Here is a 20,228-nt window from a genome sequence, read left to right on the forward strand (position 1 = left end):
CGCAAATTCAGGTCGTTGGCACAGGAGAGGAGAAAGCAGATATCAAGGCATTCCTCTTCTGTGCCCCCAGGTGAAATGATTTCCGAGTGACTCCGGTGTATACCGGTTGTGGACTCACATTTCTCGAGAACTGTCCAAAAGTTTCCGAAACGGAATAAAAAGACTCATTAGACAGAAGTTTCATTAAATAATTCTAGAAATTCACGCATTTGATCATTTTTATCGCAATCAATACACATTTTGAGGCACATGTTACACCTGAGGAAAACCTTTATAAGACCCGCTGGATAAAATTTGTCCGAAAACCATTTTCGCCGTCATTCGCAGAGCAAATGGAGTAGGTAGTTGAAAAAATCCGATCCAAAACTTTGACGATGACGAGTTCGTGTGGAAGTATCCTCGCTGGTCTAAAACTGCAGCATGGCTCATGATGAAACTCTCGACGGATGCTGTTGGAATTATTTCGACCACGTATTAAGTCCTGATTTGGTCTACAGGAATTTCCATTTATCCACAACAAGGGTGTATATGAAAAAGGGCACGGGGTTCTAGCTCCCCAAGAGATGAGGAAAAGCATTGTAGACTGAGTTCGTTTAACGAATAATGCGCGAAGGCAGGGCCGAAGCATGCACCGAAACTCCGTCATATTATTCGTATATAATTAAAAATGAAATATCATGGGTCCCCATTAGTCTTTATTTAAATTGAGTAAGTACCTTAACCTTACAATGATGTACCCCCTTAACATTATCCAGCCATCATTAGGAGTTACTTATAAGCATAAGTAGGCGCGAGAGATAGAGATAATCAAACGCGAAGGTCCGAAATCGCCTTAACGAATTCCCTGAATCACTTGAAAGGCGCGACCGCCCCTACTAAAAAAAATAAAAATCGTCTCTACTCCATACAAAAATAAAAAAGTAATCGCCACAAAATGTTTCGCTCTGCACTGGGAAGAAAACCAATGTTTGGAGTAAATAATGGTAGTCCCCACAAATACTTCCCATAGAAATGATCTCCAAACATGGAAAAAAATTCGTGATAGAGGGGGTCAACGCCACTAACGTTCACGTTCGGTTACGTTCACTAACACAGAATTTCATTCACGGGGCATTTCCCTAAGGTAATACAGAGACCAAATATATGAGGCAATTACACAGGAAAACAGTTTCAGGCATAGAAATGTTACCACAAAAACTATTTTTAATAATCGAGTCTCTTAAATCTCTTGATGTAACTTACTTTCAGGGCAGCCCTCCTGCACGGAAATCCATTCATTTTAAATTCCGGATCGTCCCGTTGCGGAAAGTACGTTCCAGACCCGAAAACATCATTTAACTGCTTGAGACCAAACCTTAACGAGATTTTTTTTGTTTCACTGATCGGTTAACATGCGGCATATGCACAGAATTGCAAGGAGTGTTCATCAGTTCCAACATAAAAATTATGAAAGAAATCAAACGAGGATAATTATCTATAAAAATCCATCCGACCTATGTGATGTCATTACCTGGAATACCCGTCTGAGAAAAACTCTTTTCCGCATTGACTAAGTAGATCTATAAACACCAAGGATGAAGTTTGCCATGAAAAAATATTTGACTTAGCCGGGATTCGAACCCGGATCTCCCGATTTCCGGTTAGGTGTGATAGCCAGTTACACCACCAAGCCATTTTCTCAGAGCGAACTTCGGGACGGGAGATCCGGGTCCGAATCCCCGCTGAGTCAAATATTTTTTCATGGCGAACTTCCTCCTTCGGTGTATTTAACTTTGCACCCGTGCGCATGACTGCATACAAAGTCACTTGTTTCTGCAGCGCTTTCATCCTTGATGTTTATAAATTTGCACCCGTGCGCGTGAATGTGTACAAAGTAATTTGTTCTATCATCATCATCATCACTGGTCAACAATCCTAGGATTGGTTTGACGCAGCTCTCCACTCAGTTCTCCTATCAGCTAATCTTTTCACACCTACGTATTTCTTCTCTTTCACATCTCTCTTTACTTGTTCCATATATTTTGTTCGAGGTCTTCCTTTTCCATTCTTGCCTTCCACTTGTCCTTCGACGATTGTCTTCATCAGGCCATCATGTCTCAAGATGTGGCCTATAAGGTTGTTCCGTCTTCTTATTAAGGTTTTCATGAGGCTTCTCTTCTCTCCTACCCTTCTTAGGACTTCCTCGTTACTAACTCGGTCGATCCATTTGATTTTCATCATTCTTCTGTAGCACCACATTTCAAAGGCCTCTATCCTTGCTTTCTCCGCTGCGGTCATTGTCCATGCCTCACTTCCGTATAGGAGCATACTCCAGGTGTAGGTTCTTATAAATTGTTTCTTTACTTCCATATTTAAGTTTCCCGCTGTAAGCAGGTCTCTCTTTTGGTGGAATGCTCTCTTCGCCTGGGCTATTCTGCTGATAATTTCTTTCTTGCTTCTCCCGTCACTAGTTATCTTGCTTCCCAAATAACAGAATTCATCCACCTCTATCAGTTTTTGCCTCCCTATTTTAATGTTGGTCTTGACTTCTTCTCTTCTGCTGCATACTAAGATCTTGGTTTTCTTCGTGCTTATTTTCAGCTGATATCTACTCATTACCCTACCCATATTAACCAGAATATTTTTCAAATCCTTCTCTGTTTCTGCTATAACGGCTATGTCATCGGCAAATCTTAGCATGCTAATTTTTTCTCCATGGATATTCACTCCCAATTCCTTTTCTTTGATTTCATTAATGGCTTTTTCAATGTAAACGTTGAAAATTACGGGTGACAATGTACAGCCTTGTCGCACTCCTTTCTTAATTCTTGCTTCTTTACAGCCCGGCCCTGATTTTATCACGGCTACTTGGTTTTTGTATAATCTGTGGATGATTCTTCTGCCATTATAAAGAACCCCAATTTCCTTTAGGATTCCAAGCATTGTGCTCCAATCCACGTTGTCAAATGCTTTCTCTAAGTCCACAAACGCAACGAATGTTGGCTTGTTCTTTTCCATTCTCTTCTCTATGAGCAGTCTTAGGGCCAATATTGCTTCCCTTGTGCCTTTGCTTTTTCTGAATCCAAATTGGTCCTCATCCAGTACACACCCCAGGTAATTATATAGAATTCTAGCTAACTGCACTCAAAACAACCCTCTGCTTGCGATCGTTTAAGAAATCTTTGATCCACACTATTAAGCGTCTATCTATACCGTTTGCTTCCAACTTTTGAATCAGCTGTGAATGCGGAAACGTATCATCAACGTTTTATCAAATACTACTTTCAAGCATGGCGCTATCTCCGACGCTGATTCTTAATATACGCGAGCTGGAATGAGATCAGTCTCAGGAGATTTCTTTGGATAAATAGATTTGATTGTAAGTTGAAATTCAGATACACGGCATTAGTTCTTGAAAGAGTTGAGGTAAAAGCGTTGATATCTTCGTCGTGAATTTGATGAAGACGCTATGACAAAAGGAATTTAAGAAATTACCTTTATCTTGATTGTTGGTCACTCTATACCCTCATTCATACATAAGTGATGAAACTGCATCGCCATTTCCCAGTACCTCCCTTACGTACGACCAGAAAGCTATATACATCTATGAGGTACCGTGCAAGCTACCACCAGGGTTTATGGCACGGAATGACTCCACACCAGGCATGCAGCACTCACCTAGCCTTAATCAGGCACTCGCTCGCTTGCCAGACACAGGCCAAGCACACAGGAGATGCGGTCACACTATAAACTAGGACAGTGCTAAGGACTCGAAAATGCGAACGTGCAAATAGAACTACTAGTTAGTAATTGAAAACGTAAATTTATCTTATTAAGTGATTGATGCATGAGTTATATAGCATGCCAATAAATGCATGCAGATAGCTAGTATCGACAATTATAGTACGATATTTACTATACATACAGATCCTATTTTACCTAAGTCGCTTCAGTGATAGGTAAAAAATGGTCAAATCCTTTGAATATTAATATATTATACCAATGAGACTCACAATATGTAATATTACGTAAGGAGTGAAAGAAGAGGCTGCAGATCTCTAGCCGTATTGGCACAATGCCGCCTCTCCCACGCATTTTTGTTTAGACCCTGGGCAACTATTGAATTTCTGACCTGACTCAGCCATCGCAGCTTGGCCAAAACAAAGCTTCGCCAAGCGTGAGTGAATGAAAAAAATTCTCACTTGCACTGTGTACACGTGTTCCGAAAGTCAACACGAGCTCCGCTATCAAACCAGATAACCCCCGAAAAAGAAGGTACCTACGATACTAACTACTCGTGGTAAAATGAGATATTTACGGCCAGGGTACTAGTAGGCTGGAATTTAGTTCCGGGGGGTCCAAAATAAGGGGGGAAATTTTTTAAAAACAGGGTACCACGTAGAGGGTTTTAAACTAATTTTAACACTTTTCATATTCGAAAAAACTTCATTTGTCAAAGAAATTTTGTGTAATATCACGATTTTTTAATAACTTGTTTTCTTTTATGAAGGAAAGTAACTGTGTTTTCATACTTCAGGGGGGGTCCGGACCTCCCGGATCTCCCCCCTCGAAACGCCACTGATTCACAGGAAGACGATAAATCATTACTATTCCTGGCGATGAAAACAAGAAATATTACTAGACGGAGTCGTTCCTTAATTCACGACAGACGCATTCTTAGAACTTGAAAAATAAACAGAAAATATCGCTACGACTTTAGAGATAAGAACTTAGTGTTTGGGGAAGCAATCCTTTTTTATTGCTCATTATTATTTTAATTCAGAGAAAAGAAAATTTCTACCAGGCAGTCAGAACATCAGAATCTGGATATCACCAACGTAGTGTTACTGCGATGATATGAGCTGAAGAGTTTTAAACGCATAATACCAGTGTCATCACACGTCGCTAACAAATATAATTTCAACACCTTAATTTTGGTAGTTAAGTGAAAATACAAAAGACGCAAAAAAATATTTTCACACACATCTACGCTAGTTCATATTAATGATTTGGTAAACGAAAAACACGCCCAGCCCTAGTTTTCTTTCGCAATTAATTTAACGTGAACAATAAGACCTTCGGGTTAAAGGTTGATATTTGAGCTATACGAGGGGGGACCCAAAAATAACCGAACACAATTTTAAAAAAATAAAAATTTAATTTTTTGTGTTATAAACGCTAGTCTCCTTCGAAGTACTTTCCATTTAAACTGATTGGTTAAAACGTTTTTTCCACTGCGCGAAATACCTTTGGTACTCGTTGTTTACGATGCCTTGGAGGACCGCCTTCAATTCCATTTTCACCTCCGTAATGTGATGAAAACATTTCCCTATCATCACCATTATCATCCGGGGGAACAAAGTGAAATCACAAGGTGCGAAATCTAGTGAGTAGGGTGGGTGAGAAAGCAGTGTCATGCAATTTTTTACCAAAAACTCAGTCGCGGCAAGCAGCAACACGTGCCGCATTTTGATCAGGAGTCAGCAAACGGGGGATGAATTTCGCCGCGATTCGTTTTGATTTGTTTTTTTTTTTTGTTTTCCGCGATTTGTTAATCTTCTGCTGAAAGTCACTGCAATGAACTTAACGAAAGACCAGATTGTTCAGCGAGTTTGTAAATAGTACGCCTGTTATCCTCGTGAGCAAGGGCACGATTTTATTTCCATATTTTCATCAGTCCTAGACCCGGAAGGCCGGCTCGGGCGTTGAATGTTTTCCATCGACATGTTGCCGCGTTTGAATTCCGAATACCACTAGTGCACTTGAGTTCTTTTTAAGGCGTGTTCTTTATAAGCTGTAAACAAAAGATTAACCGTGTCCGACTAAATTTACCGAGCACAGAACAAATTTTCAATGCTGCACGCTGTTCTCGAACATCAGCCATTTCAAAAATCGAAGAAATCAAAAAAACTCTTCGAAAGTAAACGGTCACAGGGGCTTCACATTCGCATACTGACCAATACTGACTCAGAAAAGATGAAATAACACCCATCTAGAGGGAGAAACCCAAAATATAAGACTTACGTGCGCATGGATTTCCGCGTACGGTTACTTTTGGGTCCCCCCTCGTATTGTTAACGCAGAATTACATATCCCGAAGAGCAGGATGCCAGCGTATAAAAAATATTGGGGGCCCATACCGGCGGTCTTGCCCCGGGAAATTTTATAAATAATAAGTTTTAAAGTTTTAAAAGCATTTTAGAAGAGTCAAATGATCAACATTAGAATCCCGAAAACTTGACTTTCGATAACAGGAAAATCGACAAGCGTGACACTTTTTTTCTCACCCCCCATAACGAATTTTTGAGGGGGCTCGGGTCCCCTTAGGCCCCATGGAGTCGGCGCCACTGCCGAAGAGTCATTTGGAAATTTAATTTCGTGCATTTTACGGCTACTTGGTCTGAATGTTGAATACATTGCCCTTGGTTATGAAACATCCTTCAGTCTCGGTTTCAATGATTATAATAAGTTTCCAACACTCATCGTCAGCGCCAGCTTTATAAGCAATCGGGAAGCTTTTCTGTGCTCTCCAAGCGAGTCAACAAGCAGCCTTTGATTGCTGTAGTCCATGCTTCCTGGCAAAAATTTAGTTCGTCGGCGAGATTCCATAGAATGATGTCGACCGGACACCATGCCCTATGGACTTACGATGACCAACTTAAATGAAGCGAAACATCACAAATGATGGCCCGTGTTCTCGCAAGATCCGCTGCCATTATAGTACACATTGTTCAAGAAGTTAAGAAAAAGCGAATGACCGTGGAGCGAAACATTTCGGTTTAAGCAAACCAGAAAACCAAGTGGGCAATGGAATGGTTTATTTCAGACCCATTATGAAAATCCATATTTTTTAACACGGAGAGTTTGCGGCCGTCGGCAGAAAAGGTAAAATTACAAGAGCAAATGTTGAAATTTCAAAAAAAAAGCACACAAGCTCCGTGTATCGCACTAACCTGCTCAAAGGGTTGAAGGAAGAGCCACATGGAGGATTTGCTCAAGTCCGCGAATGTCGGGGCGGTCGTGTTCCAACCAATCAAGTTCGACACTATTTTATCGACGGTTTTCGCATGTTACAGAGGACTGATGGAGCTTGCGGAAGAAAATGAGGAATAGCTATGATCGAGTAACGGATAACCACCAATTACGAATTTTTTAATCACAAATATTAAATTTGGATCAAATGGTATCATAAAACCTGATTAACAACAGCAATGTTCACACAACAATTCAGCAACCATTTCCATTAGGTAATATTTTCCAAAGATAAGGAACGCCGCAACTGAGGACAACACTTACATATTACACGATCACTTTCGGAGTAACTAGGTATATTTTCAACAGACCTGTGCTTGAAGTTTCGTCGACACTCGATGACGCATTCTGGCAATATCTTCAGGACTAACGAAACCTTCACCCCTGACACGACGGCAAAGTGCGTGATCAAAACGTACCAATACGTCGGAATAGTTCCAAAAGCAGACCCGGTGGGAAAATCGAAAACATATCCAAAGCATTCGCCAGGTAATCCTGAAATCTAACACCTCGAGATTAACGGAGGTGCCCTGACGTGCAAAATCATTTACTTCAACGGGAAGCTAATATAAGAACTTTCCAATGAGGATCGAGCACAGGGGCCAATGAAATGGCCAAGGGAGGAATAAACGAGGAAAGGGTTATCATAGGGGATTTGAAATTAATTTGAAATGAGTTAAGTTTTCCGATGTTTGCATAAAAAATTGGAGAAATTGCCCAAATATTTTTTCAACTGCAGTTTGAACCCGACAAAAAATATTTTTTTCTAAATTCACACATCAAGAGCAATCCACTCATCATGTGGGGAGGGCTACAGCCCTCCCTACGACCGACGGTGATTGCAACTGCTGCTACTGGTGATAACTACTCTTCCCTAAAAACGTATGTATTTAAATCAGCTTCCATTAAATACCTGCGAGGAAGCTTGCGGCACCACAAGGTGGAAGCGTGTAATTGGTAGCCAAAGTTAGACGAATGCTTCATTCCCAGACATCCACATCTCCCTCCAACCAGACAGAAGAACAGGCCAACGTCTGAACACGCTATATATACGAACGGAGAATCGAGGGGTGTAGGCTCAATTTCCCTTCATACAAAAACAGAGGGGCTGCGGCAGAGGCGCGCAGCATAATACAGGGTGTCAGGAAAACACAACAAAGCTCCTTCCGGCACATAACGCATTGTTTCAAGAGGGTTGTTGGTAATAATGAACGGCGATGAACAATAGTAAAAACCTCCATTTTTTACCATTTTTTCATCAAAAATCCTTGAAGTTCGTCTTGAAAATACCCTTGAAACGTATACTGGTGAAAAGAAGAGCGCGAAAAGCACTACAGCGACAACCACGATTAAATCTGGAAATAGTTCTCTTTTGCACCCTTACATTACTTCTTCGTTGGATTGAGGAACTCAAGAGTGATTGAGCTAATGGAAATCTGGATGGGGATCAAGGTTTTCCGGCTTCGAGACCTTCATTTGGAGTGCGTTTAACCTATCAGGCGGATCGAACGATGGGCGCCAAACGGCCGCTCCGAAATCAGGAAGGCGGCTTCCCCCATCGGCAGAGCCAGATCCAGGGACAAGTGGGGTCTAGGAGGGAGCCTGGGGGTATCCTTCCAGCAGTAGTGGGGGTCCGAAAAAAATTACCGTTTTATCTAGCGTAAATTGGATACCCAAGACGGGCTATAGCCGCCCATAGCCCCTCTCCGAATCCACCACTGCCCATCCGCATATTTATTCCATCAGGATCAGGACATAATACGCAACCATTCGCGGCAGCAGGGAGGTGGAAAAAAACTGATAAATGAGAACTGCTTCCCTTTGCTCCCATTCTCGGGGTACTGCATATTTTACAAGGTGAACTAAAATACTTTAAAAAGATGGTTTTCTGATAGTCGCTAAATAGCTCAAGAAACAATCAAACAAATTTTAACGTTAACATCACAAAAAAGTGCTTAAATAAATGTTGCTACCCAATAAAAACTACTTTTGCAGACAGGTATAACATTTTAAACGGAAACTACTTCGTTTAACACCCAAGCATGAATAGCTGGAGTTATTCCTACATGCAACACAGAAAATCCAGTCCACTGAGCTACAGTTACCCTATATTAACACTGATGAAATAATAAAAAGAGTTTCGTGAAAACGCTTGACACCGATTGTCCCCTTAAAGTATGCCAACGAATTATAATGCTGGTAAAGGAAATATTACTCCAACGGTATACTTACGGCGGCCACAGGTAGAAAGAGTCCGACAATATACAGCGTCGTTTCGGTGACAGTGGATGGATGAAAAGGGTGTCGCAAAGATTCATCATCACAGAAGAAACCCCTTTTATAAGGTTTCCCAAACAAGAAGAACAACAGAATGGGGAAGGCGACTGAAAAGAAAATATCTTTTTAGAAATCAGACTTTGTCATTATCGTAAAGGAATAACATAAGACAAATTATAAATTAAGTGAAAATAACATACACGGGGCAGGATTCGAGATACTCTGAAGGCATGACTGAACATACTGCACCGTAAACATTAAAGCCACACTCACCTAGACAAAGGCATATGAAGTCGAAAATAACTTTCTTAATGATGAATTTGGTGTCTTTATCCATTGTGTTGCGTATAAAATTGAATATTCAACTGAAAATCCCACATACGTGCACACGAATCGCAATCTCCACAGACACTGACTCCATCCGCGTTCACGTCGGATTTGCTCTCCACCACTCTCTCCCCTTTTCAGACATCCACAAACAATGCAACCAACGTTAAGGTATTAAAACTGCGATCATGGATTCAACGTCGCCGGCACGGTTGACATACCATCCTGCCTCTACCAGGAATCACGAGATATTTTCTAGACCTATAACTTGTGTCGGGGTTTTAAAGCTTTGACGAATTCAAATGAAAATTACAATTATTTATTCGTTTCATGAAATACGCATGACCTTAAAAGAACAGCCTGCAAGCAGTCCTGGAAGATAACAAGCCATAATGAATTGAAATTGCACCATCTTATATCTAATTCAACATGAAAAGTAGGCATGAGACCTTAGGATTATTCCGTAGAAGTGTATTATTATAAGTTTTAAGAAACCCTACGCGAAGAAGCATCCATTTGGTGTGGACAGAATGCTCACCATTGAAATTAGCAGTTATCACCATTGAATTCAATCTATCAATTATAACCGTAGTAACTACTTTGTTCAGTTCTCTGACACAGGTTAGGAGGAAGCTTTTCTTTCAACCTTTTTCCCATGAACATACATACACCATTGTATGTATGTTCATACTTTTTCCTCTCATCACATTGAGACCATATTACCAACATTGCAGTAATAGTTCGCAACATTTCGTTTGTCATTTTGGCCGAACCGCCTGACGTTAGGCGTGTGTTTAGTTGGTTGTTTACATGTGATTACCGGCCTTCCGACTCATACACGCTGAAGTTTATGCGTTTATGCTTCGAGAAAAATATTTTTCTTCCTCCATCACCTCAGAAGGCTGATTCTGTTCATACATTTTATGAAGTAACTCCAATTTCATTACCATGAAGGATGTTATTGACGTTATGCAGCTGCAAAGGGAGAAGAGTCGTGTTCGTGTTCCTCCCATTGATTACAGAGAATCTCAGTCCCCCTATGCAGCCTCAAGATACATATTTGAATGTGGTAAGGAATAGTCTGTACCGAACAAAATATTCACGGTTATTACTTTGCTTTTATTTCTTCTTCGAACTAAAACTTACGTATTCCTGCTTTATCCTCGCTGATGCAGATTTATTTATATTTTATACAGGAATTAAACTGGACGCACAACCATTGACGATTGCTACGGCCACCATATTATTCCATAGGTTCTTTAAAGAGACTGACAGGAACAGTTATGATCCATTCGTGAGTACTTGAGTATAGTCATCAATATTTCTGGAACTCAATGAATAGTAAATTTTCAACTTGGCCAAACATTAGCTGTAACTTTTAAAAATAGTTGTGGCAGATATTCAGTCGGTGCGTTTTCAAAAGACTGAGATTTATTCATAGCCTATTTCGCAATATTTTCATTGCAATTTTACTTTCTGATTTCACGAAGAAAATCTTGTCTATTTTTATTACAGTTAATAGCCGCCACCACCCTATATCTCGCTGGTAAAGTTGAGGATGATCAAATAAAGATTCGGGATGTCATAAATGTGACGCACAACTCTTTACATAGAGGATCAGCACCTTTGGAACTGGGAGAAGAGTATTGGAATATGAGAGATGCCATAGTTCAAGCTGAACTTCTCCTCATGCGAATGTTACGATTCGAGGTTACCTGTGTTCATCCACACAAGGTATCAGCATAAATTTTTAAAGAGCACAATGGATTGAAGGATCGTTTGCCAAGTTTCAATATGTATTCTATTCCATCCGGTGCAGTAATCCAACCTTATTTTTTTCTTTCAGTACATGTTCCACTACCTAAAAACCTTAGAAGGCTGGTTTGAACCTGCTGAGTGGCGTAAATATCCAATCGTTAGGTCCTCGTCATCATTTTTGCAGGTGATTTAAAACACTATTCCTATTTATGCAAATAAGAGGACCTTAAGTCACTTGGTTTCCTCGGTTTTGAAACAACCGTAATGCCTAAAGTTATTGATGCTTTTGTTCTACTTTGATCCGCAAATACTTGTTCATTTCTACTCTTAATTTTTAACGAAGATTATTTTTATAATATAAGATCAAGCGCACATCAAAGCATCTCATCCACACTATAATATTTCTTTCAAGGCTCAATGGCTAGTTGCACATGTTCTTAATTTAGAGTCCATGCTGGATTGTTATTGTTCTGTGTAGTTTTGTCTATTAAATAAGTTAATTACTCACTTTGGACTGTATAAATATATTAGGTTCTGATCGATTTTTATCATACTGTTAAAGGAATACAATTTATTCAATTGCAGGATTTTCATCACGATCCATCAATTTTGGAATACAAGCCACAACATACAGCAATTGCTTGTATCAATATGGCACTTCAAGTCTATGGTGTGAAAATGCCTGTAGTTGATGATCTGGAAGGCATGGATTGGTTTTCTGTGAGTATCAACAATCTTTTATGTAATATGTTTGAAGAAAATCTTTGGTTACATACCTATTTGTCCATTATTCTCAAAGCAGAGCATAAAGTATAAATGTTTTTGTTACAATATGAAATGAGTGTTGCAGAAAAATGCTAAAATTGATTCTAAAATGCTTTACCTCACAGTTTTATTCTATAAACACCAATTATTTCACTCTGGCTTTGAGTCAGTGCAAAGCCAGAATTTTGAAATTGGGTGGGGGGAGTTTACCTGAGATTTCGGGGCCCTTCCGTATGGGCAAAGGGTTTTTTTTGTGTCTTTTTCAAAGGCTGAAGGGGAAGGGGGGTGTAAACCCAGAAAAAAACCCCATGGCTACGCCACTGCTTTGAGGTTACAATCAAAAATCATATTTTACAGTACTGTCATTTCTTACATGGATACAAGAATGTAAGATCTTTAGGTTTCATAGGTATGTAGCTTCTTCAAGGCTGGACTAGTTTCTTGATTTCTGACTAGGGGGCTACTTACTATAAGAGGGGACTGAGAGCATGGTCTTGTAACTGTTGTCTCAGCGAGATCCCAAATTTCATTACTGCAATATTTTACGGAGAAAAGAAAAACATTTAATTGAATGCCTATTTTTTATAAGTTTCTATGATACCGATGGGAATTTTTTACCTCCCATACTGCAATTAATGGAATTACATCAAGCTACATACAGTGTACACTCACTTCATGGTATATATCATTTGAACCTTGTATTCCATTTTTGGAAAACCCAACTCCACAATGCAATTTAATGACTATGAGTAGTCCATACAGGGTGCGTTCAGAAAGTAATGCAATTGAATTTCCAGTGCCGCTCCTATTGGTTGGAGTGGAATGAAACAACTTGTATGGAGAAAAAAAAAATTAATTGAATGCCTATTTTCAAGTTGAGGAAGCCTCTTCAAGTTGTGAAAGTGGCAGGACGTCAGTTATTGTAAACTTCTGCATGTCACCTGTAGAACAAAATAGAATCGACAATCAAGCAAAAATTTGTGCAAAACTGAAAAAAAATGTCTTGAGAAGACAAACAAAATGATTCTTTAGGCTCGCATGGACTCTGTTCTGTCCTACTCACATGTTTGGAGGTGGCTGAAGGCCTTTAAGGAGGGCCAGGAAGAGGTAAATGCCTAAAAAGGCATGAATAAGCAAATCAAAAATGAAATCAGTGCTGATTTTCTTTTTAGACAGCAAAGGAGTAGTCTATAAGGAATTTGTTTCTCTAGGACAGACAGTTAATGCTGCCTGTTACATGTACATGCTGGAAAGACTCCAAAAAAGGGTCATCAGGATGAAAAAAGACATCTTTGCACCCTGGCAAATCCATCTCAGCAAAGCGCCTTACCACTATGCTCTATGAGTCCGCGAGTTCCTGGCAAAACATGAGGCTCAAAAACTGTCCCAACCCCCTATGGTCCTAAAGTCGCTCCAGCAGACTTCTTTCAGATAAAGGCAGCCCTGATATAAACCCATTTCTTGTCCTTAGAGGAGACACTATCAGTCAGTATGAGGACCTTGCGAGAGGTCCACGGAGAAGCTGAAAATAATATGTAGAAGGCTAAGGGAAATACTAAGAATCTAAAGTGATTGTGCAAACATATTCAATAAATTTCCTTTAAAAAAATAATTACATTACTGTCAGAATGTACCCTGTGTTTGGAGTTTATTATGCCAACCAAATGCAACCAGTGTCTTTATTAATTTTGGTAATTTTCTCAAAGCAGTTTTCCTGAGGCATCTCAATTAATGTAACTTTTAATTTTTGTTATTGTACCCAAATGTTATAATTCTTTCAATATAAGTTCTGTGACAGTTATCCACTAGTGCTTCAAGGTGACAATTTTAAAGCACGCTTTTTGTTCTACCTGCCTGTTGTTACTTGATAGTGTTCTATTTCTGGAGCTCTTGACAGCTCTTCACCACTATCATGGGTGCATTCAGTTGTCGTGCGTGATTCCCTTCACGTCCTTATCTGGCTAGACTTGTGACATGGTGTAGCTGTGGGAAACGACATGAAGTCAGTTAACACTCAAGTGAGGAAATAAATACATCAATAAATTGCTACTTATGATCAGGGAGGAGAAAACAAATGTAGGCCATGATGTGAAACATGAATTTGAGGTTCCCTCTGGGTCATACAGACGTCACGAACAACTTATCATTGACCTAATTATGGCTGAATACACCCAGTGCCCTTCTGTTTTCCTTTTTGGGATAGTGTTAGTTTTAGGAATGCTTTTAAGTGTTTGGACTACACCTTTGTCCTGCACAGAGGTGCATGAATAACATTGGTCTCTTGCCATCGCACACACTACAGGCTTTTTCTAGATCCTTTGCTGTTGTTATTCATGTTATGGGAGCCTAGGCTAGATTTGAAGGCCGTTTTATATGGGGCACATCATTGCCCAATTTGATGTATGTACGAAGGATCAATCAAAATTGCATCATGTAAAGCAGTGAATTTTTTTTTATTATTATTATTACATAAATTGTTACAAGTCGACCATAATGTCGGGTGGTAACATAAAATCAGGAAATACATAATACAAAGAAACAGAACCAGAATGTATATCCATGATAAAAATAATACCCTTATTCTAATCTCATACAACTAAGAATTTAACATTATCCCAATAAAACAATTTAAAACAATCCATTAAATACATTAATTCAAATATAATAAAACTAAAAAATGAGCACTGACCCAACTTCAAACTCTTTTTTTGAACCATTATGTACTTAATCAATAGTTAAGTGCTTCACACTTCTTCCTAAAAATTTTGGCATTTGAAGGGAAGATCTTAAAAATCACTTCAGGTAGGTCATTCCACTCTTTTATTCCTAAATGTAGGAAGGATTTTCTCAAAATGTCTGTTTTCTGTTTTTTCAATTGAATTTTAAATTTTGCTAGAATACATGCGAGAATATGTGGATGTGAGACGGTAAAGTAACCCCTGCTTTAATTCCAAGCTCGCAATTTCAACATGTTTTCTGTGCTAACCTGCGCAATGACGTGCCCCGTGTAAATCAGCCTTAATGCTATTTTGGACAACATGGACCAGTTTTCTAATTTGTGCTCTCTCATAAATTGAAAGAGAGATACTTGAAGTTTGTACCAAATATAATTTACTTCAGCTTTGTTGGGGACATAAATTCCTTATTTTGGTCATAACAGGTGCAAAAAATTCATTTTAGGAAATCCTATATGATATGGTTATGGTTAATTAGAAAATTTATTGATTGTATCGTCTTTGAGTTTTAGAAAATTTTACTTGTTCCTCCACCATCAGTTTTGAAAGCTGCTGAGACTAATTCTTTATTTTTTAGGTATTCAGTGAAGATGCAACTTGTGAAAAAATTTGGGAAATAATGGAGAAGATCATGGATGCGTACAGCAACGAGCCAGAAGAAGATTGAAAGCATGTGATATTTACTTTTATTTGTGATAATTTTCTCATGTATTGTAAACATTCATCAGTTTCGATTTGATGTGTCCACGAAGAAATTTATTATTGGCTCAATAGGCCATTAGTTTTGTGACTCTGAGTATGCTGTGTAGTGAGTGTCGCCTTCATGATATACCTAGTTTGAGGAACAGTCATTTGTTTCAGTAATTAATTTCATAATTAATGTTTTATGTGTGGAAGGGGGTGCATTCTGATGACAAAATATTTGACAAAAATTGCATAAGTTTGAGTAAAAGTCTATACTATTCGTCATGAATTTGTTTATTCTTCATATTTTGCGTTGATGTGTTCATGGGAAATAACTAGTATTTCTTTTATTATTCTCTGTATAATTAGTCCTTTGAATATGACTTAGTGGTACTATATCGAGATGGAAAACCTGTGATCTGTACCTAATGTGGATGAGTACCTCCATAGCCATTTTGCTCAGTTGCAAATTCATTTAACAAAGGTTCTTTTCTACAAGATAAGCTATAAAATCAAACTCAAACACTATACTGATAGTGAACCAGGTATTTGGTATATGCAGTACACTCCCGATTATCCAGGCTAATGATGGGTAGGAATGGCACGAATAATTGGAAAACACGGATAATCCAAACTTTCACTTAAATGTCTTGAAATGTTCATAATTTATGTAAAACAGACGATTATTATTTACGCAGTTATTCTGTTATTTAAGAGTGCTTCCCAAACTCATTGAGAGCTTTCTTTGCCAGTTCGCGATCTTTTTAGCGGCGATAACATCATTGTACTCGTATTATTAATATTCCATGTAAGGCCTGGTTTTGAAAATCACACACCCGTGGCTGTGTGATCGCGGATACAGAAAAGTGGTTTGCACGAATGCTTCAAAACCACTGCTCACATTGGAAACTACATTGTCAGGCACCACGCCACGCAGATGAGTCTCCCACAAGTTGCCCGGGTTGCAACTGCTGCTGGTCGTGTATCCAGTTGTGCGGTCGAGGAGAGCGGTCGCGCACTGCAAGGCTTGGAAAACACGAAAACACGCCCGTGAATGCAACAATATCTGTTTGGATTCTAATGGAAATAATAAGCCCGGTGCATCCTTGCATTAATGCAGTAATTCTGATGATTTTGCGTCCAATTTTATTTTTTTTTATAAAGATTAGCGGAAAAAATTGAGCAAGAGTTAAAATCATGCATGGATAATCTGCAACCCGGACAAACCACAGCTGGATAATCGGGAGTCTGCTGTATATGGAAATAATTTCCATGGATATACTCCATTATGGATGATGTATTTAAGTACAAATAACCCTCATGATTTTTTTTAAATGTCGTGGCTGAGCTTAAGGCCATCAAGTGTGTCCATAATGTTTCTGATAGTGAGCCATTCTTTGGATATAGAGATTTGCTGTAAGGTAAGTGAGTTCATTTGTTGAATAAGCAGTCGTGGGAGAAAAGGGATGAAATTTCAAGGTGGTAATAGTCTATCCCTAGATAAGACAGGCTATTCCAATGCACATACTGCTAAAAGCATAAAAGTAATCAAAGGGGAAAGGACTATATACGTAAACAAGGACTGCATAAAAAAGTGATTCGACCATTTCAATAAGCCAATTTAACATACAGCAACTCTAAAATTCACTGATGGCTTCGACATAATGAAAAGTAAACCCCACCTACATACTTTATACTGCATACGTTACACCTATAGTTACTTGAAAATAAATGGAGATAACTATTCAATAAATGTGCCTCACCAGAAATAAGATCTTACATATTTCACCTGTTTTCTGCATTGCTTTTTTTTCGGCAAGATTTTTTTACTACATTGTACGTTGCTAACAAAAACAAAATTTTATTTTGAATCTCACTCGTGTAAACAAGATCTTGAAAAAATATAACCTGCCTCAAAACATCATGGATAGTTGAGAGCATGAATAAAACGATTCTAATGAAAACAAAGTAATCTCTGAAACATAATGCTACAGAAGTGTTATCAGTGCTACTTCAAAAGTATTTTTTGTTTTACAATAGGAAAATCAGTATTTGAAATACATATGTTATGACCATATGATACATTCAGTTCGTATATATGAAACACTAAGTACAAATTACAAATGTATTTCAAATACATATTTTAAAATACTACCCAGCCCTGAATGGGAGTTATATCTACCTCTTTAGTTTTTATGCATAGAAAATGGTAATAGAGGAGTACAAAAAGTTGCGTGCAGCATGTAAAATTAGGGGATTAAGTTAAGGTCAGATTGGCTGATGATTAGGTCCTAATTAATTGGAAAAAATCTTACAGGCACTGGTGGAAGTGTTGCATAAAAATTGTTGGGAATAAAGCACAAACATCAGGACAATCAACATTTTCCTCGTACGATTATAACAAATGCCTCGGCCGTTGATCGTCTGTTAATAATTTCCACCTAACTGAAATTGCCTAACTTTCTTTTCTTCAGGTCAACAGAAGTTTAGGGAATTTGTTCATCAGACATACCATTATAATGATTGATGAATTTAAAGGTTATTCAGATATAAATAATGGTAAATGATGAGTTATGATAAAAACCATGCAACCATTGATCCTCTGGTTTCTTTCTCCAAAAAGTAACCAGAAATATTAATTTTGATATATAAATCAATACCATTAAATAGGTACATTTGAAGTAGTGTTACAATGTCACTCTATCAGCAGAAAGACAATATAACTACATATTGAGACCCAGGATTTTTCCCAAATTCCAATTGTTCATACAATAGGAAATACAGAAAGGTTTTCTGAGCAACTCCACCATTTCTGATAGTGAATTATAGTGAAGTAACCAATACCAAGAATCCTCTTTTGAAAGAAGAAAGAATAGTGTTTCATGCCAATGAATATCACAATGAAATCAATGCCGGATGAAGCTTTTGTATGCTTGATTTGTAGAAAAAGTGGCTCCACCAAGCACGAAGATATTTAAAGAAGATGCCTTTGCCACATTCAACCCATCTCTGCTCTGCTGACCATTTTAATGTAAGCAAATTGAACATTGCCCCTTTTCCTTACTAGCTGAACTGAACTAGCCATATCGATGAGATGTCTTTGAGTCTCAAGTTAAGTAGTACAAACTCACTAGTTGCTGGATTAGATTAGTTCCAGACCATCTAGACCCTCTGAGAACAGGCCAGTTACAAACGAGATAAACCCTCCAACTCCAGAGCTGTACAGACCAGTTACAGACAAGGCTGCACCAGGGGCCGGACCAGTTTACCCACCCATTGTCCAGACCAGTTGCAGACCATACTGGTCTGGAGTAATGTTTCAATTTCTTCCCAGTTCCAGACCACCAACAATCCTCTAGCTCCACTCCCGTTCCAGCTCAGTTACAGACCAAATATTTTTACCTGGGACAGCAGCAGAGAAATCAATGTTGGAAGCATTCGAAACGTGGTGTCATAGAAGAACGATGAAGATCAATTGGTTAAATTGTGTGAGGAATGCAGCGGCGGATCCAGGATAGGGATAAGGGGGAGGGATAAGTCGGAGGTAATCTCGCAGCAGTAGTGGGGATCCAAACAAAATTACCATTCTATCCAGTGCAAATGCGATATCCACGGGGGAGATATAGCTCCCCTAGCCCCTCTCTGGATATGCCACTGGAATATATCACACCAAAAGCATTTAAAATGGGGGCTAAGTTTAGAGCTAATTTGTATTTCAATTTGTTAAAGTAAGTATGTACTAATATTAGAAAATGTAACTTAATTCTTTTGTATAGAGTGGCATTCTCCAAAAATTTCAAGTTAATCTAGTGTTTTGATCCAATGGGAGAGAATAAAGCCCCCTTAACTTCCCCCATAGATCCATCACTGGAGGGATGCAGGAGTTCTAGGAAGAGTAGAAAAGAAGTCTTTTGAAACCCTTGGGTAGACAATAGGACAATTTATTCAGCCACATTCTGAGAAATAATGGAATAATGAAAATTATCATTGGAGCACAAGTGAAAGGGAAGAATAGCAGGGGTAGGCCTTGGATGAAATACATAGAGCAGGAGATGAAGGATGTAAAGCAGAAGACTTATTTAGGGCGCAAAAGAATAGCCGGTTTGAGAATTGAGTTGAGGGCTGCATCAAACCAATCTTAAAATTGATGATGAAGTATATCTAGCTTCTTCAAGACTTAGATGTATTTGAAACTTAAGTTAAAATTATTTTGAAATAATAAAAAAAATTAAAGTCTAAAAATAGCGAGCTAATACGTTTCCAAAGTAATTTTACAAATATTTCAAAATGTTCTGACAATATATGTTAAAATATTTTTTCATAAGATTTTGCTATAATTATAATATGCATTTGCACAAATAAGTAGTCTATAGGTACCTATTAATACACTTAAAATATCATGAATGGCTTAAACCATCCCCTTTGAGAAAATACAACTTTGTTTAGACTGTGACGATACTGAGGGAAACGTACACTTACGGTGATGGTGTTACAATGTCTTTGCGTCTCCAAATGAAATTCATAGCCTACCTACCAAAACTTGCTTATTGTTTTAAAATTTTAGTGTACGAGCACTCATTATAAACTTACGTAGAGATATCCATTAGATAGATTACGTAGAGATATCCTACAATTTAAAAGTTTTGAAATATATCGCAGCATCAACACAGT

The 20,228-nt window shown here is 38.5% G+C and overlaps 2 protein-coding genes and 1 long non-coding RNA gene across 4 annotated transcripts in view; 1 reads left to right on the plus strand and 2 right to left on the minus strand.

Moving 5' to 3' along the window:
* The window catches only part of LOC124157359 (putative phosphatidate phosphatase), a 53,700-nt gene extending 43,369 nt beyond the window's left edge, over nucleotides 1-10,331 (minus strand). For both annotated transcript variants that reach the window (XR_006864575.1, XM_046532024.1), the window contains exons 1-3: nucleotides 10,154-10,331; nucleotides 9,562-9,987; nucleotides 9,244-9,395 (exon numbers count right to left, since the gene is read on the minus strand). Coding sequence is in view for 1 of the 2 variants with exons in the window: in XM_046532024.1 (XP_046387980.1) it covers nucleotides 9,244-9,395; nucleotides 9,562-9,625 (216 nt within the window). In the remaining variant the exon portion in view is untranslated. The remainder of the gene's footprint in view (nucleotides 1-9,243; nucleotides 9,396-9,561; nucleotides 9,988-10,153) is intronic.
* Nucleotides 10,332-10,398: 67 nt separating this feature from the next.
* LOC124157360 (cyclin-Q) lies at nucleotides 10,399-15,846 on the plus strand. The gene is made up of 6 exons (XM_046532025.1): nucleotides 10,399-10,684; nucleotides 10,812-10,909; nucleotides 11,131-11,349; nucleotides 11,462-11,557; nucleotides 11,959-12,093; nucleotides 15,451-15,846. Exons 1-6 carry the CDS (start codon nucleotides 10,564-10,566, stop codon nucleotides 15,538-15,540), a joined length of 759 nt encoding a protein of 252 aa, XP_046387981.1. The 5' UTR covers nucleotides 10,399-10,563; the 3' UTR covers nucleotides 15,541-15,846.
* LOC124157361 lies at nucleotides 12,113-20,178 on the minus strand. Its single transcript, XR_006864576.1, has 4 exons — nucleotides 20,037-20,178; nucleotides 13,989-14,121; nucleotides 13,469-13,660; nucleotides 12,113-13,079 (listed from the first exon to the last, which is right to left on the minus strand). It is a non-coding gene; the product is annotated as an uncharacterized LOC124157361 (long non-coding RNA).
* Between the last annotated feature and the right edge of the window lie 50 nt (nucleotides 20,179-20,228).

The sequence above is a fragment of the Ischnura elegans genome, chromosome 4 (assembly GCF_921293095.1).
Source record: "Ischnura elegans chromosome 4, ioIscEleg1.1, whole genome shotgun sequence".
Lineage (NCBI taxonomy): Eukaryota > Metazoa > Arthropoda > Insecta > Odonata > Coenagrionidae > Ischnura > Ischnura elegans.

Bases quoted from the DNA above. Each gene is read 5' to 3' on its own strand.
- LOC124157360 (XM_046532025.1), top strand. From the start codon at position 10,564: ATGAAGGATGTTATTGACGTTATGCAGCTGCAAAGGGAGAAGAGTCGT. The intron at 10,685-10,811 runs GTAAGGAATAGT...TATTTTATACAG, and splicing joins AAGATACATATTTGAATGTG to GAATTAAACTGGACGCACAA. The intron at 10,910-11,130 runs GTGAGTACTTGA...TTTTTATTACAG, and splicing joins GGAACAGTTATGATCCATTC to TTAATAGCCGCCACCACCCT.